The sequence below is a fragment of the Larimichthys crocea genome, chromosome XXII, assembly GCF_000972845.2.
Source record: "Larimichthys crocea isolate SSNF chromosome XXII, L_crocea_2.0, whole genome shotgun sequence".
Taxonomy (NCBI): domain Eukaryota; kingdom Metazoa; phylum Chordata; class Actinopteri; family Sciaenidae; genus Larimichthys; species Larimichthys crocea.
Genome location: NC_040032.1, coordinates 17,219,905 through 17,235,020, shown reverse-complemented (window position 1 = coordinate 17,235,020; position 15,116 = coordinate 17,219,905). Strand labels below are relative to the sequence as shown.

General features: G+C 40.9%; 2 protein-coding genes across 2 annotated transcripts in view; one reads left to right on the top strand and one right to left on the bottom strand.

The window, feature by feature from the left end:
* nectin3b (nectin cell adhesion molecule 3b) overlaps positions 1-4,433 on the top strand; it is a 30,480-nt gene extending 26,047 nt beyond the window's left edge. Inside the window, exons 7-8 of the mRNA XM_010731834.3 lie at positions 2,214-2,316; positions 3,537-4,433. Coding sequence (XP_010730136.3) covers positions 2,214-2,316; positions 3,537-3,710 — 277 coding nt within the window. The 3' untranslated portion in view covers positions 3,711-4,433. The remainder of the gene's footprint in view (positions 1-2,213; positions 2,317-3,536) is intronic.
* A 1,799-nt stretch (positions 4,434-6,232) lies between these two features.
* Positions 6,233-13,189, bottom strand: rtn2b (reticulon 2b). Its single transcript, XM_010731781.3, has 7 exons — positions 13,111-13,189; positions 11,470-11,677; positions 11,232-11,370; positions 10,767-10,836; positions 10,390-10,436; positions 9,414-9,472; positions 6,233-9,321 (listed from the first exon to the last, which is right to left on the bottom strand). The coding sequence occupies exons 1-7, from the start codon at positions 13,121-13,123 to the stop codon at positions 9,213-9,215; spliced, it is 645 nt and encodes a 214-aa protein (XP_010730083.1). The 5' UTR covers positions 13,124-13,189; the 3' UTR covers positions 6,233-9,212.
* Between the last annotated feature and the right edge of the window lie 1,927 nt (positions 13,190-15,116).

The following is a 15,116-nucleotide window of genomic DNA, read 5'->3' as shown; positions in this document are numbered from 1 at the left end:
TCTAGGATGAGACCTTGTGGGTTCATTTCAATTAATCCTGCCTCTATTTAACATTTAAGTCCTAATAGCAACACAAAGGTGTGCTTTATGTAGCCGTTGCTGCTGATCAACCCCTCTACCCCCGACGTGCAAATCATTATTATGAACCTGTGGACCATATCTGCAAGGTTGCAGGTTGATCCCCCTCATCCATCCCTGTTAGTGCGTCATTGAGCATGCTCACTCCAGGGAACAGAGTTGCATGCATCAAGTACGTCTTAAGGAAGGCAGATAAACTGCTAGAAAAAAATGTTGTTCCTGTCCTAAATCCTCCCAAAATACAAATTCATGTCAATTAGTAAGAAAAAGGGAGTGAAACTACTGGCAGGTTATGGATTATTATTGTTCTGTATAAAGTTTTTGGGTTACTTCACCTTTCTCCCTTTCTCAGCTTTTTCTTTATGAAATCTTGTTTTTTTCTTTCTTCTCATCTGTCCATTTTGCATCCCTATTTCAGTGGCAGCCTCCTTTTAGGAAAATTGAAAGACATTTACTAAGCATGCCTGAGTTACAGTCATAGCAGCATAACTCTCTGTCTTTTTAAGCATCAACTATATAGATTGTTTCTTTTTTTTAATGAGTGCACTATCTACTATTTTTAGAAATATATCTACCTGTATGTACCACTGACAGTATAAAGAATGGACATATGTGTGAGATCGCTTTGAAACTCAAAATCTGTGGCGCTGGCCACTGCCATGTTGGCTGTCCTGCCTCTATCTGGGAAGTAGAAGAGGCAGGACAGCAAAGATGTGAATTTGGAGACAGACAGAAAAGACGGACCTGAGGCAGGCCAAATGATGCCTGGGTGCTCTAATAAGCCATTAGTAATGGCACCAACCTGTCAGTCGAAGCAACCGTGCTGTTAATTCTGCATAACTTTAGGCCTGAATATAATTTTAATATGGGGATTTATGAGGATTCACTCGTTTTGTAACCAGCCTAAAGTGGACGATTGAGGAACTGCAGTTTTTGGCACTCCTTTAATGAAAATTAAAAGCCATGTACTGTGCCTGCCTCAGACTGAATTGCAGTGATAACAGCTCACCTCCAGACATCGTTTCCTTCATATGAGGTGTGTAACTCTTTCTCGGAAATAAATTTCACAGCCCTGGAGGTTGCTGCTTGGTTATGTAGAGTGTTGATTGGCTTTGTATAGGAATGTAAGCTTTGATATAATTTTTCTGTTTATTAATGCAATCAGTGTTTATTATAAGTGTCACGTTTGGAGGAGGATTAGCTGGAGATCCTTTAAGCAAACAAAAACTGTCTGAACAGCAACAGAAAACAGCACTGAGGGGAAAATACTCAACACTTGTGCACGTGTGCAGTCCCCCGCATCACTACGCTGACACCACAGGACGGTGTACCTGGCCGTGTGTCGTCCTGTGGTCAATGCCACGACAAACTTAGCATCTTAAGTGTGACCGTGGCTGGAAAGTCCCAGTGGGACGACAGGAAGGAGGGCGGGGGTGGGGTGAACACAGGCCTCTCCTTCATCACACACGGATGTGAGCGTAGGGCAGCGTGTCACCGAGAGTACTAACTGTAATCTCTCCTCATCTCAAGTATGAAAGAGAAGAGCAGCAGAGAATGATGTACAGTGCTGGAAAATCAATGCCTGTCATGACACCATTTTATGAATGGTCAAGGTCAGTTTCGGGGTTTAAGTTTAGTAGCGGAGAGGGATTTCGACAAATGAGAAAACTGACTGAAGCGTCTTACCGTGGTTTCGAGGAACTCGGAGCAGCCTCCGATTTACTATGATGTGTGAAAGTCCATCAACCCTTCTGATTCAAGCATAATGTCTTTAGTATCACTGGCTTCCACCGCTTAAAGGGAAACTCCAGTGATTTAGTATAATACTTCAATAAAGTTGCAATTTCAAGAGGCGGATTTACAAAATAATGGTCAAACTTGATGCAGCAGAGGCTGAAATATCCTGACTTTTATTCCCTCGAGTGTATTTCCTTTAATGCAGCTCGATAGCATCTTCTTGGTAATTGCCCTTGTTTTTTAAAACCTCCAGGTTGTTTCCCAGACTCTCTGTTATAGATTTATAATCTACAAGCCTTTAAGCAAATAGTGTTCCTTTAAACAGACTTGATTTGACTTGATCTCTTTCAGGTGTCCGTTCTGCAAAACTAAAGTCTTCCTCTTCTTTGTCTCTGAAGGATTGACCTTCCTCCGACACACAAGCCTCCCCCTCCTTACAGCGGGAGAGCACCGGCTGTTCCTCTGGGTGTCCACGCATCGCAAGTGGCCTGGCTCTGTCAGGTAAACCCCCCACCTCCCCTTTTCTTTTCATATCACGTCAAGGGTGTCTCTGAATCATCACATACTCATCACTACAACGCAAAGACTAACATTTGGTTAGCTAATGATGAGTCACAACAGGAAGTAATAACAACCTGGATGATGCTGACGGATCATTATCTGTGTTTATTAAGCAGAAGGCCTAATGGCTGTACTCATTTAATATGTAGGGTAGGTTAAATTTTTAATTTGTGTTCTCAGCTCAACTCAAGCTTTCATAAGCTTGTACTTTTTTTAGTATCATCCAGAAAGAGGTCTGTTCCTGTCTCTAATCACACTGTGAGGTCACATTCAGAAAATCCTTGTGAACAGTGACACCTTTGGCAGTAAAGTGAACTGCAGTCAACATTGCGTTCCAAAAGCTCTCGCACTGTCATCCTGGGCAAAACAAAACTGTGGCCTTTCTGTACGGAGTTTGCATCCTCTCCCCCGTGTCTCTCTGGGTACTCTGGCTTCTTTCCACAGTTCAAAGACATGCACTGAATGGGTTAACTGGTGACTCTAAATTGCCCGTACTGTCTCTAATGTTCCGATATTTACTAGGACGATCGGCTCCATGATATTAACTAGCTTGTTGTTTGGAAATCAGCCAATATCATGACACAACCAACCCCAGCTTAGCTTCAGTTACAGTTGGCTAGTAGTCCTTATTGACAGTATAAAGAATGGACGTCATACCCATGACGTCACCGACCCGTTTCAGTGTCGGGGCTCTGGCAGTCCTGCCTCTTCTACCTCCCAGCTAATCTAAAAATGGGCAAAGACGTGTAGCGTTGCTGAGGTGAGGCAGGCTGAATAACGCCAGGTTGCGTTAATTAAAGCGGCCAGCTCTTAATTCTGCATGACTTTAAGCCTTAATATAATCTGAACAGTTGAGTTCTATAAAAATTCACCACCAGGCTGTTTATTTCTGCTGTGAAGTTGGACATTTTAACATGGAGGCTTACGGAGATGGACTTGTTCTGTAGCCAGCCTCAAGTGGACATATGATGAACTGCAATTTTTGGTACTTCCACATTGGCTTCACTTCACAGCCATGGGGTTGCTGCTTGGCTGTTCCCTGCCTTGCATTGCTATTGGCTAATAGTAAGCACCCTTAATGTCCTACATGAGAAATCATATAAGAAGGCACAACAGTTTAGTGGCATGAAAGACAATCTTTGGTGATTTCCAACCTGCAGAATCGCCGGGCAGAGCGCAGGTACGAGCTGACTGATGGGCAGCACCAATCCACAACAAGGCCAGGACCAGCAGCAACACAAAGCCCCACGCAGCAGCTGTCCCGCCTGGAGTGGGTGTGTCATCAGAGCGGGACAGACCAGGTGTACATCAACCACCGGGAACACTATGTGTAACAGACATCCTGAACGTCGGCGGAACGCCGGAGGAACGTGGAGCGTACAACCATCAGTCCAGAGGAGGAATCAGCTGGCAGCAGTCGAGGGCGACATCTCTCTTTGCAGGCAGTTTTCAAACACTTACATTACCTTTTACATCACAGGGTTGTTTGTCTTAAAAGAGTTGTTCGATGTTTTGGGAAATACACCTCATTCACTTTCTTGCTTGAAAGTTCATTCAGGACCACCCTGGTGTCAAATGTGATGCTACAGCTTAGCTTAGCACAAAGACTGGAAACAGAGGGAAATGGCAGCATGGCTCTGTACAAAGATAACAAAATGTTCATATCATAAAACTGCGATTTACCTTGAGCGATGAGCTTTAGAGGTGATGGATTTTTAAAATGTTTGGCCAGAAGACAATCTCATATAGAATGGAAAGCATATGCGTGACGTCATTCAAAGGTTTCTGAAAAGCCAGTTTGAAGCTCAAAATCTGTGGCACTGGCCAACGCCCTGTTTGCAGCCGGCCTCTTCCACCTTCCTGCTAATCTAAAAATCAGCAAAGCTGTGGATCATCAGCGGACCTGAGGTGGGCTAAATGATGCCTGGGTGCTCACACATGCCACCGGTAACAGCAGTCAAAGCGGCCACACTGTTAATTCTGCATAACTTTAAGCCTTAATATAATTTGAACAGGTGAATTGTGTAAAATGTAAATTCACCCTCAGTACAGTTGTGATGAACGGGGAAATTAGCTATAGAGACCAAAATTGTTTTTTGTACCAGTCTGTAAACATGTTTCAACATTTCTGCTGTGAAGTCGGACATTTTAATATGGGGACTTATGGAGACTGACTCGAGTGGCTGTTTGTAGAACTGCAGTTTTTTCGTTCATCCAGCTTCCAATCTTTATGCTAAGCTAAGCTAATTTACTGTGCAGACATGAGAGTAGTATGTGAAACTCATCCTTTAGTTCTTATTTCTGTCTTGCAAATAATCTGTATTTATCAGTGTTTAGGAAGCAAAACTCACTTTGTCCGCCTCTGAATCATCTTACACTACATGAGTAGATATAAACAGTAAACAGCTGATGGTCATATAATAGTTATCTGCAACACTTTCCCCCACTTTTTCCTCTTGTCAGAGAGAGTTTCACAAAGCATACATCCGAGACTCTGTTCTCAGAAAACCACGTCAGATCCGAACCACTGAGGTCCACCGAGACCAAATGTACCAACTGCAACACAGACCATGAAGGGATTAATTAAGGTGTTTCTGCCCCAGTTCTGTGATTTGCTGTCGTGTACTGTTATGACACGATGCTGTTTGGCAGCAGAAACTGTAGATTTGTATATGTGTAAATGTAGCCTCGCTGTGTGTGCCAGTGTAATTATGTAGAGTGGTAACTAATCAGGGAAACAGTAAGCTGAGACATTACTGATGTCAGTTATTTTATATATATATGATATATATAGATATATATATATATATATATATATTATATAATATATATATTATATATATATATATAATATATTTATATATAAAATACTGACATCAGTAATGTCTCAGTTATATATATATATATATATATATATATATATATTATATATAATATATATATATATACACACACTGTAGAAAAATGCAGTTTAGTCAGAGCTGCAGGATGTTCACTGTTTAAGTGGGTTACATGCGTCATGATCCGGAGAACTAACAGTTTGAAGTGCCATATTGACATTTTGGGGGTATTCCCTCTGAGTATCTACACTGTAGTGTTTACATTTCTAGACTAGATGGTCATGAACTGTTGTCTTGTTTGAATTATGTATTAAAAAAAATAATGTCATTGCCAAACTTGTACCTGTAACATGATGCCATAGATTCAAATATCATCTTCAGTTTTCACTCGGACGGCTCCACGGTGCGCGAAGGAGCTCGACGACCTTCTGAAAGTCTAAGAGATGGAAGCTCTGAGTCACCGCTCGTGGAAACAAGAGAGGAAAGTCCTTGAAGGTCTGTGAGAGAGTTTGACGTGTTTGAGGGAAATTCATCTCAAGGTCACAGTCACATTGCATCCACTGTGATTCTCACAACAGAGAGAGAAAAGCTTGTCACAACACTTTGTGTAGATGTGTTTGAGGGACTCGAAACTGACGCTGTATTGACGCCCCGTTCGTAGGTTAAAAGGTTTGTCAGGATTCATTTATTTCTTTACATCAGTCAGGGCTCTGGGTTCCTCCATCCTCTCCTGAAGGAGCATAGCTGCCACTTTCCAAGAGCAACACCTAGTGGTCAAACAGGGCGGCGCAGCCCCTGCTGTGGGGGAGTGTATTCCAGAATATATGGAGAGCATATGTGACCCCTGACTGCTGCTGTCAGTGAAAACTTGGCTGACTTACTGGGACATTTGAATACAACAGATGCATTATTAATGTTATTACTGACCCCGCTGTGAAGAGTCAAAACGTCTGCTGTGAAGAAGGGTTAACGGATGACAAAAGGTATTAAGATCTACTCAAGCAAACTCACCTTCGTTTGTAGTAAATAACCTTTTATTGGGGAGCAACATAACAATAGGAAATAACAATAAAAAATTATAAATACCTTTAGAAACAAGTCAAAGTGTCAACCAGAACAGCAAAAACAAAGTCGGTTAAGCCCTGTCGTGCCTCACTTTAAGCGTTTTTTTCAGGGTCGTGATCACACTTTTATTTTGTTCTACATTTTACAGTTGTACACCTTTTGAAAAAAAAAAACGATCACATCAACAGTAAAATTGTTTCTGTATTCATGTAAATATTTCTTTAAGTGATATTCAGCGGTCACTGCGGCAAGCTGTTGTCACCTTTGAAGGGTCAGTTACAAAAAGACGTATTTTCTCACTTAATTTTAGTTTTGGAGTTTTGATTGTGTTGTTCAAACAAAATCTTATTCAGAAACTGTCAACTGTAGAGAGCTTGTAAAGAAATAGTCCTTGTGAAAACAGTGTAAATGCTGTAAATACCACTAAAAATAAGAAATATTATTTGTTTTGTGAGGCGCTGACCCTTTTTATTCTAATTTCTGAATCCCTCTTTGCCCGGCCTGTCAGCCGGCTGCTTCAATTTGGGATCATAATGTTGAAATCACAGTAAATCACTTCAGTTCATTAAGACATGTTAGTATGAGTGCAGCTGTATTTTTAACTTCTCAAACACAGACCACTAGAGAGCACCACATGGTCACCAAACCATTCATCTGTTAACGCTAACAGTGGCTCACAGCTGCATTGAAGTAACCGCTTGCAGTTTACTGGCTCAGGTTTGGCAGCTAAAACCACACACAGTTAGTCAGAATAAAGGAATAAACTGTTTAATTTAAACTGTCATCTACATGTCAGTTAAAGCTAATCGTGGTGCACACCCAACCTTAATCTGCTTATGTTGGAGTGACACTTTATCAACAATAAGTGGGGGTGACTTTTAAAGACAAAAATTTAGTCCAGTTAAGTCATGCAGCACCTTTCGAGTGTTCTGCAGCGCTTGTTGGTTCAAAGTTTTGCTTATCTAACAATGAGGAAACTCTTCAAGAGGTGTTTTGTGTAATTTTATAGTGGGTTTTTTTGGGGGGATCAAACAATGACGACATTCTTGATTTGAATTTGGAAAATGTTGACATGGAGTTGTGCCAGCAACCATCTGTATCGACATGCAAACATCAGACCCTCGCTGTTAAACTGTTGTATTATGGACTAAACAAAACTACCGAGCAGAAAGTTCTTGAGTCATGTTACAGGAGCAATCTCCATATTTCTGCCTTCAGGGTGTTTCTGTGAAATTCCCGGAAGTGCACAGGAGACAGAATAGTCTAACTATTGAATTGAACGGCTGCCTAAAAGTGGATATTTTTGGATTTTTCCAGTGACCTCCTCATCCTTGTTAAACTGCCCCTCAAGCACTTTTCCTCTGCACAAGCTGTCGACAGCATGTTGGGATGCTGCTGCATCTGTTGGTTTGTTTTCTCGCAAGATCCACTGGCCCGATTTTTGTGTCTCACTTCTTTTTTTTTTTAAGTTACTGGATTTTTGTCTAATGTTTTAAAATATGTAGATTTCAAGCTTTATCTACTGAAATGCCCTCTGAAGACGGTCATGGCGTAGGTAGTTCACACAATTATGCAACTGAAACAGGGAGTATAGTTATGTAGTTAGTTGTAGTTAACTACAAACAACAATAACCTGAATGTTTGAGTAACTAAAGAGAAATAAATTCATCCTGGAAAGCTTAAAGCAGCTATAATCAATATTTTTCTAACAATAGATCAAATAACATGCACGTGTAAAGGGTCACTGTAGTGACAAACCCACATTGCACCTCTACAGAGCGTTTTATCTGCTTTCAGCTCATAGTTTTGGTTATTTGGCATGCAGCGTTACAGTTTTAGTTCCCCCGCACCGCTCTCAAAGCCTTTTTTTTTCTTTGGCTTTAAAAACCCACTGCCCACCACCAAACAACAGGCGACTGGCAGGTGAACACGGTGGAGCATTTAGCAGCTAGAGTTGGTGCTAAAAAAGGAGCGAAGTTGGACTTGTATTCATCAGGTGGGCACAAACGTGACTCCAAATTAATGCTAATGTTGCTCCGAGTCTGTTGGATCTGTAGCTGTTTGCTGTTTAAAGTTGTCAGTGCGTTTGCAGCCTGTTTCCTCGTGCCCCTGAGCAGCCAAGCGGTTAAAATAAGAGACCAAAATTGATCTGTAAAGTGTTTTTTGTGTGACATTAATTAATTAAAAACTCTGTTGGAGTTTCTGCAGGACAGCTGAGGTTGTCCTCACTTCACTACACTTTGTACCTTTAATCACTGCCCTAAGAGCAGTGGGAAGTCAGTGTTTGTACCTGATTAACTGTAATTAGCATGAAGAGCAGAGGACAATGTTCTCATTATTTCTCATGAAGAGAGTCCCATGAAAGTTTTAAGGAGTTTAGTGCTTAGAAAGCTTTTTGCTAATGCTTTGGTTACTTTGCGGTGAACACAAAATCATTAATGTAAATTAACGGCAGGCGATGTTCATGTCAGATTTATTCTGCCCAGCTAACAATGAACGATGCTCAATAAATATATATCAGCAATAATGCTTCGTTTTGAGTAATTCTGCAGCTCAACAGGAACACAGTGCTCGCTAGTTGTGTAAAAATAGATCTGTTATCAAAGGGAAAAAAAATTGTGTGATGATATTTTGTTCTGTCCGTGCTTGGAGTAGATGATTGTGTGAACTGGTTATGTTAAACACTGCCCACAGAAAGCATCTCAGTAAATAAAATTCTTCTCCTCGTGCACTTCCACTCGCTCTCCTTGAGTGAATGGCAGCTTTGTTTCAGCTGTCAGGATCGATTAAGTCGCACTCCCGTAAACAACAACATCGTGGTAGAGAAATGGAAATGAGCCGCCCCTCCGGCGGCCCCCACAGAGGATGGTACCATTCCAACATTTTCCAAATCCCAAATCCATTGGTGCTTTTCAACGCACGACCAACATGTTACTTGGACTTGGCCTTCTGTTTGGGGGCAGGTGCAGCTACAGGTGCAGGTTTTGAGGTGGGTTCAGTGGCAGGAGGGGGTCTCACTGACTCGTAAAGACTAAGGCACCTGCAACAAAACATTAAACAATGTAGAAAAGAACAAAATGATGTTCATGTTTTGTACATAAAAGAATATTGTACAAAGCGCAGGTTACTTACAGGGAATTAATTTTCTTTACAATAGCTTTGACGGCTCTAACCACCTTCCTTATCCGCACCTGTCACCAAAACAACACGAGTCAGTGCATTCAAAGAATTTCTGTATCTACAACACGCTGTGTAATATGTAAATATAAACAAAATTCAATGGCATGCAAAATTCAAACTCCGTATTTAACTGAAATTAGCACAAGGAGGACTTATTGATATGAAATGAAATGATATGCCCATTTTGAAACTGAAGCCAGCGACATGTTTGAAAAAAAGTTGGGACAGATTGAACCAAAGACTGGAAAAGTTGTGAAATGTTAAAAGAAAACACATTAATGAGATTAACCTGCAACAGGTTAGTGACATGATTTGGTGTAAAAAGATCATCCCAGAGAGGCGGAGTCTTTCTGAAATTAAGATGGACGATGGCAAATAGTGCAACAGTTTAAGAATGATGTTTCTCAACGTACAAGTTCAAAGAATCTGAGGATTTCATTGTCTACAGTTTATAATATCATTAAAGATTCTGAAAATTAGAAGAAATCTCTGTACGACAACACTGTATCAAACACAGACGCGATTCTGTCGTGGACTTTACTGCACGTACTGAGGAACACTTCCAAAAGCCATCGTCTGTGCACACAGTTTGTCGCTGCATTCACAAATGCAAGTTGAAACTCGACCATGCAAAGAGAACACCAGAATATAAATCAGAACCAGAAACGTCACCACCTTCTGTGGGCCCGTGCTCATTAAGATGGACTAAGGTCAGACAGGTCAAAATGAGAAATTCTGTTTGGAAATAGCCGCATCTTCTGGGCTACAGAGGAGAGGGACCATCCGGCTTGTTATCAGTGCAAAAACCAACCATCCATGATGGTATGGAGGTGTATTAATGCTAATTTATATTATTTTAGATTATTGATAGTTTATAGTTTTGTGTTGCAGTTTTACGACATTATCAAAAAAACATTTAAACTCTCACCTGCTGCTTTTTGTACAAAAGAGGAATGGAGAAAATGACGATCACAGCTGTTTAAAACAAAAAATACAATTTATGTTACTTCATTACTCTGATACAGGTTCATTTTAATTTGTAAATTATATTCTTCCATTTAAATATATGTACACATACACAACCATTAATCTAAGCAACATATCTCTGTGTAATGTAAATGGGTCCCTGGGTCATGTTGGATGTTTGGAAACTTTGAAACTTTCTTTGAACCATGACCCCGATCGTTCCCTTTTTAAGTAGTTACCTAAACCAAACTAGAGTTCACAGCTCAGAAACACTTATAGATCAGACGTTTCCTGTACATGCCTCGTTCTCACATGCCAAAGGCTGAGAGAAGAACTCACCAGTTATCACCAGAGTCAGTCCGTTGGTCTGGACGCCGACATAGGTCAACAGATACAGGAGGACAACAAACTGAAAGAAAGAGCACAGGAAAAAAATGAATTGATTGTTATGTTTAATTATGCAATAATTATGATATTAACCAACGATGTGATGTGAATGGGGATGCTTGTACTGTCGATCCCACTGTGAGTTAACACCTCCACTCTGCAGGTCATTGTTTAAGTTGGCTGGTCCACACCAAACAAAACATATAAGTTGATTTAAAACTGTGTGCACATGCTCATACAAGCTGACACCACCTGCCGAGTGCTGTGGTAGCTGATGGAGCATTTCTGTCAGCTCACTAACTTTCCTTTTTAGTTTTGTGACTCCAGATTTATGAGCGTTCATCATTCAGCTTTCAGGTTTTATGAATAAGTTGGTGTTCATATATTATTGCTATCATTCTATCATCGTGAACAGACCTTAATAGAGTCGATCATGTTGTCAATGAAAAGAAGGCGTTTGAACTCTGTGACAGCAAATGCGATCATCAGCACCACTTCCTCCACCAACATCACTGTATCCTTGTCTGTCAGAGAGCCGTCATTGTCCAGATACGACCTGTGGACAGAGACACACATACACGCCTTGTTTCAACCCTGTGCAGAGTAGTTAGCAGCACTAAGAGTGGGTTTGAAGTTTGGTGGAAAAACAACTCACTGGAAGGGGTGGACGCCGGAGTTCCAGCCCAGCAGCTCCAGCAGCTTATAGTAGAGACGGAGGGGGAAGGTGACGCACATGGCACCCAGGCATATGTGGGAGAGCACAGTGATGGCACTGAGCTGGAACACACTGGCCAGACCGATTACAAGCCCCGTGAACACCACACCAGTCCTCCTCATGTTCCGCCAATACACCAGATCCATAACTGCACAAGAATACACACACGTGTTAGAAAGAGAAGATGATCTCCCAATGACAGATTCTTCTCTGGATGACTGACGGGTGAAGAGAAGTGACCGTAAAGAGGCCTGGTAGTAAGAAAAGCAATGAAAGACCGGAGAGGCGTCTTTGAGTTACAAAACAGCTTTCTAGTTTAAATACAATACAATAAAGAATCCTTTGGGTTTTAAACCTGATTTAAACAAGCTGAGATCATGTATCTTAACTGTTCTGCTTCATGGCAGTCACATTTTCTTTGCATTTCAATGCTTGATCAGGATTTAAAGAAGCTCAGACTTTGTTTTAGCCTCATATCAGTTTTTCAAAAACTCTGTGAAAGTGACACCTCATTTAAATGACCCAGATCATCTTCTAAACAGCCTCTGTTTATTACAAACAAACCTGCTGGTGCTGACGGACATGTGACACACATCGCGCTCCCTCTGTGCCCCGAGCCGTATTAGTTATACGAGACTGAAAATGGACCGTAAGGCATTTTAAAACAAGGATTTGACAGTTTTGTGACGATCATAATGTCTGTTTGAACAGCTACTAAATCACTAAACGTGTGAGGTTGTTTCTTTGGCTGTATGTTTCAAGAAAGAAACCGCTTTTTCTATTTTCAAAAATATCAGATAAGGTAGTGTTTAGCATACAGCTCATGGGAAAATCTTGCATTATATTCAAATCAAGGCCATCCTCAGCAGAAGCATCTTTTTTGTTAGAAGCTATTTCAAGATGTCTCTGAATGAATAATAAATAAAGGAATAATTACACCATGAGTCACAGCATGATATTAGATCTTCGCTCCACTAAAACATTAAATGAGTTTCCTAACTCCAGTATTAATCTCAAGGTAATTATCAGATTAAAACAAACACTCTGGATCTCACACTTACATGTACACACAACAACAACAGCTGGTCTTGAAACATACAGTTTGTTTACACACACAGCGAAACCTGCTTTCATAATCAGGTTTAAAGCAATACATGAAATCTGCTTTTCTTATGTAATGTTACATTTGGACTGGACAGACTGGACACTCATACTTGTGCTGCTACACCTATGAAGTAATTTTCCAAGCCTGGCAACTCTTCTAATCACAATAACAAACTCTGACAACCCCTCAAAGAAAACATCAATCTTCTTTTCTTATGAGACAATTTGGACCTTTAAGAATGAAACAACACTCAGTCAGCAGTAGTGTCTCATTTAGTCGATCCGTCCATCTGTCCACCAAATGAAAGACATGCTGCGCTCAGTATTTGACTGGTCATCCTGTCTGTATTCACACCTGCCCGGCAGACGGGTAAAAACTCAAATTCTCTGTCCCTCCTCCACCTGACAGCTGGACTCTACACCAGCCCGTCTGCTCTGCTTCACTTTACTCAAAGCCATCGCCGTTTATTTCCTTACATTTGGTGGCCATTTCAGCTGCGATCCTGCTCGTCTCCCCTCTTCCTTGCGCTTCCACTGTTGGCTTGCACCCCAGGCTTTTTTTGGCCACCCCAGCTCAGTCAGCAATATAAGGCCTGGCTGGCCTAATTTTATCCTGTATTGGATACCCCCTGTTTGGATTCACACACACACACTCAAATTGGGAACCTGAGACATCAGCATGTACATGTCCCTCAGCTTTTAGAGACTCTTTCAGCCAGTTGGTGGCTGACCTGCTCCCAAAGGCCTTCGTATACAGCCAGTAGTGAGTGTGAGAAACGGCAAGTTCTTTACATTACAAAATGTCAGCAGGATATACAAATGTATACAGTACACCCCTTAGATACTAGCCACATACGGGTAAATTAGCTATAGAGACCAGGCTGTAAACATGTTTATTTCTGCTGTGAAGTTGGACATTTTAACATGGGGACTTATGGAGACTGACTCACTTCTGCAGCCAGCCTTAAGTGGTCATTGAGGAACGGCAGTTTGCAGCTACAGAGATTGCCGTTTGATTATAACCAGTCTTTATGGATTAAGGGGGTCTTTCAGCTCTGCATGTAGAACAGCAGATATTGTTTACATTGCAACAAGCTTGTCATACTGAGGACAAATGGTAATATCATACATTGAAAACAAACTGTACAGACTGTAATGAATGGGGTTAGGGTTGGATTACAGAAGGGGCCGTACACCATCATTATCCTCTTTGTCTTCTGCATTAAGAGGTGTGTGTGTAAGCCCTCGTAGTGTTGTTAAATGTGTCCAGGTCTTCATGAATCATCATGTGGTCCCTCTCAGTGTGTTTAAAACCTCAGCTGGGGCCTTTCTGTGTGGAGTTTGCATGTTCTCCCCGAGTCTGCGTTGATGCTTGGTGCTTCCTCCTTCAAAGACATGAACTTAACAGGATAATTGGTGACTCTAAATTGCCCGTAGGTGTGAATGCGACAAACTACTGACTTCTCTTTCCCAATGTCACCTGGGATAAACTCCAGCCTCTGTGACCCTGTTGAGGATAAGCGCTTATAGGAAATGGATGCATATATACATAGTGTCTCTTATCCACCTTGAAAAAGCAAGGTGAAGAGTGCTGCTTCTAAGAGAGCGGGATGATCCTTCTAGTATTTCAACATGTGAAGGCGAAAACTTTTCTAGTTTTTAATGAGACAAGATTCTGGTATAACTTCAAATATGACACGTAGAGGGCTGGGAGAGACTATTAGAAACAGATTTTTAATGTCAAATTCATCAACGGGATCGGAATTAATAAAAACACAGTCCGTGTCAGCAGGGCGCTTTTCTCCTCCAGCTGTATACTGCAGCATTCATGAGAGAAACGAATGAATTTATGAATCAAAACTATACTCCAAGAGAAACATTATCATCATTTTTCATGCAGGCAGGTTGATTCTCTGCAGGTTCATTATGTGAGTATTCATTTCAATGTACTGATGACACTTTTCCGTCGGACAGATAGCTACATAAAAATAATATCCAGATTATTATTACAGGTACAACTGATACTGCAGTACACGTTGCCTTACAGGATACAAAGTGTACTGTTACAACATGGTCTTCACATTGATTTGCTGAATCACTGATTTTTGTTCAGCATGACTTCTTATTTTGTCCTTTCAGAATAAAACTTTAGTAAATTCAGGAATATTTTGTGCACAACATTTAGAACAGTTTTCCATCCTTCCCCACCTCACAGTAACTTTACTGCTTTAGTGCTTTACTTTCATTTATTCATTTATTTATGTGGCACCTGTCATATAAAGCTACAGCCCAACATGCTTCATGAGGAAAAAGTAACAGGCAAGACCTAAAAACTGCAGCAATAAAAAATAATAAAATGTATTTGGTGAATAAACGGAAGGGATGAGAAACATCAGAGAAAATAAGAGAAAAACTAGTAAAAGCTAGGCTAAAAACATCTGTCTTAAGGTTCATTTTTAAAAAATGTCCACAGAGGTTTGAGT

Bases quoted from the DNA above. Each gene is read 5' to 3' on its own strand.
- rtn2b (XM_010731781.3), bottom strand. The intron at 10,437-10,766 runs GTGAGTTCTTCT...TGTTTTAAACAG, and splicing joins ACTGACTCTGGTGATAACTG to CTGTGATCGTCATTTTCTCC. The intron at 9,473-10,389 runs GTGAGAGTTTAA...TTTTGGTGACAG, and splicing joins TTTTGTACAAAAAGCAGCAG to GTGCGGATAAGGAAGGTGGT.